This window comes from Morone saxatilis, unplaced genomic scaffold (assembly GCF_004916995.1).
Source record: "Morone saxatilis isolate NCDOM2014 unplaced genomic scaffold, NCSU_SB_2.0 Contig12, whole genome shotgun sequence".
NCBI lineage: Eukaryota > Metazoa > Chordata > Actinopteri > Moronidae > Morone > Morone saxatilis.
Genome location: NW_023339674.1, coordinates 17791355 through 17795409, shown reverse-complemented (window position 1 = coordinate 17795409; position 4055 = coordinate 17791355). Strand labels below are relative to the sequence as shown.

Here is a 4055-nt window from a genome sequence, read left to right as displayed (position 1 = left end):
CTGCAGGTACAAAGTCAGCATCTTATCTGCTGAGTAAAGTTCATCTGCCACTGAACATTTATTTATGGTGTGATGTCGGAAAATATTTATTGATTAAATTCATGAAAGGTCATCAGAAAATTAACTCTTGGTTTTGCCGTTCTAGGGGAAAATATTTAGTGAAACGATGTCTGAGCGTTTCAGGTATATTTGACCTCCAAGGTTTGCTATCGTCTAATTTCTCATGTTCCTAATGTTACTTCATATAGCCCTCCTTCTCAGTTTGTACCAGAATGTTACCTCTCTTCTATTGTTCAACGTATGTTTTCAGTCAGACATTTGTACTACAGTGTATCTAAAGTAGTGCCTGTATCATCTGCCCCTCACTAGGTGCCAAATGTTTGTTTAGGTTCAGGTTTATCTCCTGAAATAACAAGACACTACCTCCCAAGAACAACACGTTCTAAACCCACATTAGAATGTCTGTATTAGACAACTTGTGATACTAAATTACACTCAAGTGCTAATATTTATTCTATAAAAATAAAAAAAGAGAGATAAGAGAGAAAAGAAAAGAGAATTTGATACTGTTCACGTTAATGTGCTAATTTTGCCATTTGACTGAAATGTCACAATTTATGCAGGGAAACCTTTAAACAAATACCCTCATGATGACATTTGTTTTCTTTTTCATAATGGATACAAATTAATAAATGATAAATAAAGGTGTATTTTTTTCACGGTTCAGTCATGGTTTTCACAGTTTGAATTAGTTGTTCTGATAGCAGTATCAGAAATTCCACCGTTTGTGCCTAAAATGCGGTGTTGGTACCTCTGAGCACACTGTGCATCGATCCGATAACACATCATTTATTATCCCTGAAACAGGATATAGTAATAGATGTATAAAGACACAAACAGACACTTTTTAAACACGTGTATCTGAACGGTACTCTGTATTGCCCTATATGCAAAGCTCGGGTATTGAAATCAGGAAGGAAAAAAATTGCATCAGAACATCGCAAGTTTAAATTTAACTTGCTTAAATTGTTTTTCAGATTAAGCAGTTTAAGACACCCAGACAAAAAAAGTCTCACCTCTATCGTCACGGCTCTTGTGAAAACAGATGAACACGTGATCGCCCTGCAGCTGCTCTTCTGCAAATTCCAGCAGAAGGGCAAAACTGTAAAGAAACAAAACAAAGTGTTAATGTATTATAGGAGGCATGTTAATGAATTTCAGAAGAAAATAATTATTCCTGACGGTCTAAGTACATTTCAACGACCCACACTACTGCACAAAAGCAAATATTAATAAGATTAGCTAAATGTTTGAGGAATATAACTTCATGTGTTTTATTTGTAATGAATTAAAAATGTATCTTTTATTTATTTTCAATCACACTGAGAGAAGATTTTTCTTCTAATCGCTGATTCATTTTTGCCTGCTGACCTGTCTTTGCTGCCCTCGGGCAAAGCTCCAGGAGGTATTTCAACATAAAGGTTCCCTCCTTTCAGCGCTGCCCTCCAGACACAGTGCTTGCCTTCAGAGCGACGGGGCTCAAAGACCAAGAACCGTACTCTGCCGTTGGCAGGGGGAGGCTCCTCAAGAACTAGCAACTGAGCATCCTAGAGGACAGACAGGAAAAGTGACACAAGAGAAATACATTCAGTTCAGATACCACAAATAAAGTGACAATATCAGGAGGAATAAAAGCAGTAATAATTCAGAAAAAAACATCTGCGACTATTCAAATTAACTAAGCACTGAAAAGTAAAAGTATGACGACAATAACAAAAACAATTCAGAGCTGTCCGAGGCAACTGTTAGACTTAGTTCTGATCCAGATCATGTGAGGAACAGCAACTGCAGCTGTGCCAAATAAGAAGCAATAAAGATAAAAAGGCAAGTGTAGTTCAGCCACAGACAGTTTGTGTGTTTTGTCAGAGATGATGAGCTTAGGTCAAACGCACACAAGTCTGGCACGTCACTGATCATTATCAAGCACGTCTTGATCAGCAATCTTGTGGCTTGACCAGTGAATGTGCTGATTTCTCAATCTGACCACCATTACGAAGGAAGTCACGTATCTTACAGTTACAATCAGTTATTATGAAGAGATAGCCTGTGATTATCTGCAGCAGGGCAACATCTCAACAAAACAATGACATAATTAGCCTGACTGAGGTCAAAGAGTGATACGATTCAAAACTGCTGAATTGCAAACTGCCTTTGTGTTCGTGTCTCTGCCAGTCGATAAGCTTGTTTTTCTAGCCCGAGGTGGGTCCACACTGCATTACCCCTTAACCCCGATCAAAAACACCTTCCAACTAAAAGTCTTATTGCTGTAAATAAATATTTTAAAAGTCGTTCAACTTACAGAATAGAATAGCTTAGCTGAAAGATTGCGATCCCGCTGGTCATTCCCTCGCCCACCTGGGATCTTCAGGGGTGGGAGAGGGGCATCAGGAGCACCACAGAGGCCCCGGACACGGGTTACTGCAACAGCGGGAGCACCTCCTGGGATTGGAGATACTGGAAGACGAAACAAACACACACACAGACGGAGCCATAGTTACGTGGGGTATTCACTGGAGGCTCTGTTAGCAAACTCCCAATATAAACAGCAGACGTAGAACACGTTACACTGTTGAGTGATTCATCAGTAAAACAGTTGCTAAAGTTGAAGGCTGCGGGGGGCACAGCTCAATCAGTAACTGTCCTCACCTCAGGTGTGTTGTTTGTATGTTTCGGATGATAAACATTTGACATTTGACAGGAAGCAGGAGCAGTTTGTTACATCACTGATGACTCATCAAAAACAAAGTGTCACAATTTAGGACGTCAACATTCAAATATTCACTACAACCCCTCCAGAGAAAGTGTTTCCATTTAACGGACACGTCGTGATTCTCGTCCTCATTCCCTGTGGAAACATGGATTGCTCACGATGGAAGAGAGATGTTTGACTTTCTAAAACAGATTTGTGTGTCTGGCTATTTGTGGGATAACTTTAAGCTTGTCACATGATTTTTAGGGGAAGGCTGCCAGAGGAAGAGGCTCTGTTTGTCTAACCATTAGCCTTCTTTAGTCCTGCATTAACCGCGCTGCTCCAGTTTACAACAGACAGGGACGGAAACCAGTTTAGTGAGGGAGATCAGCCATTTTAATTCAGCCGTTCAAGCGTTCTATAGAATTAGCTTGGCTCTGTGTATGAGGCTGCATACATTTACAGGGTTGATTGTAAGCCTATCCTCACAGCTCCTATCGGGAACACAACCCATTAGGAGCAGCAGCGCTGCCACAGCAACGCACAAGCTCAGGCGCTCACAGATGCTCTCTTACGCAAATGCCACTGCTGTGCTATATGTGGAGCACACGTGTGAAAACCCAATGAAAACCCATTGTCACTCCAGTAACTCCGGCCATCCGAGTCATTACGCAACGTGCAACCTATTGTCTGATCTTATGAGGGAAACTAACACGGGTCCTCACAAAATCCCATTACCAGATTATGTAAAACAGCCAGTTACAACCTTTACATAAATCCTTCAATGCATCCTTTCGAATTAAAACTCAACACAAAGCACAAAGGCTTTGTATCAACTTATCCATTCGGTTAACGCCATTCTCTGAAATCCCCACGTCGACAGCAGGCAGCAGCGCACATTCACACCCCGGCCATGAGCAATGAGCCTCTCTTGCGTAAGAGCACCTTTGCCATCTATGACTATCCTGTGAAAGGACCACTGATCTCTGGGGAGTGTTGGTGCTTCGGATGTTGTAACGCACTGTTAGAACAGCCTCATCTCAAAGCAGACCACGGGATCAGCGGCTGCGAGGTAATCGGTTTATAAAGGCACCTGCTGATGTCTTTAAAAAAAACAACAACTGCAAATCATTATTTTACACAATCGATAAACAATCATTTGAGTGCTGCAGAACAGAATCTATGCAGCTTCAAGAAATGATCAAAATGAGCAGGGCACACAGTAAATAATGATATATATACTGAAGGAGGAATGGCGTCTGTGTACAATATGTCATCATTGAACAGACCCCCCCCCCCCCCCCCC

General features: G+C 41.3%; 1 protein-coding gene across 1 annotated transcript in view; it reads right to left on the bottom strand.

Moving 5' to 3' along the window:
* Positions 1-4055, bottom strand: part of oaz1a (ornithine decarboxylase antizyme 1a) — a gene marked incomplete at its 5' end in the record, with an annotated part of 6484 nt that overhangs the window by 912 nt on the left and 1517 nt on the right. The window contains 4 exon segments of the mRNA XM_035654053.1: positions 1077-1162; positions 1432-1607; positions 2360-2446; positions 2448-2514. Of these exon segments, the coding sequence (XP_035509946.1) occupies positions 1077-1162; positions 1432-1607; positions 2360-2446; positions 2448-2514 (416 nt within the window).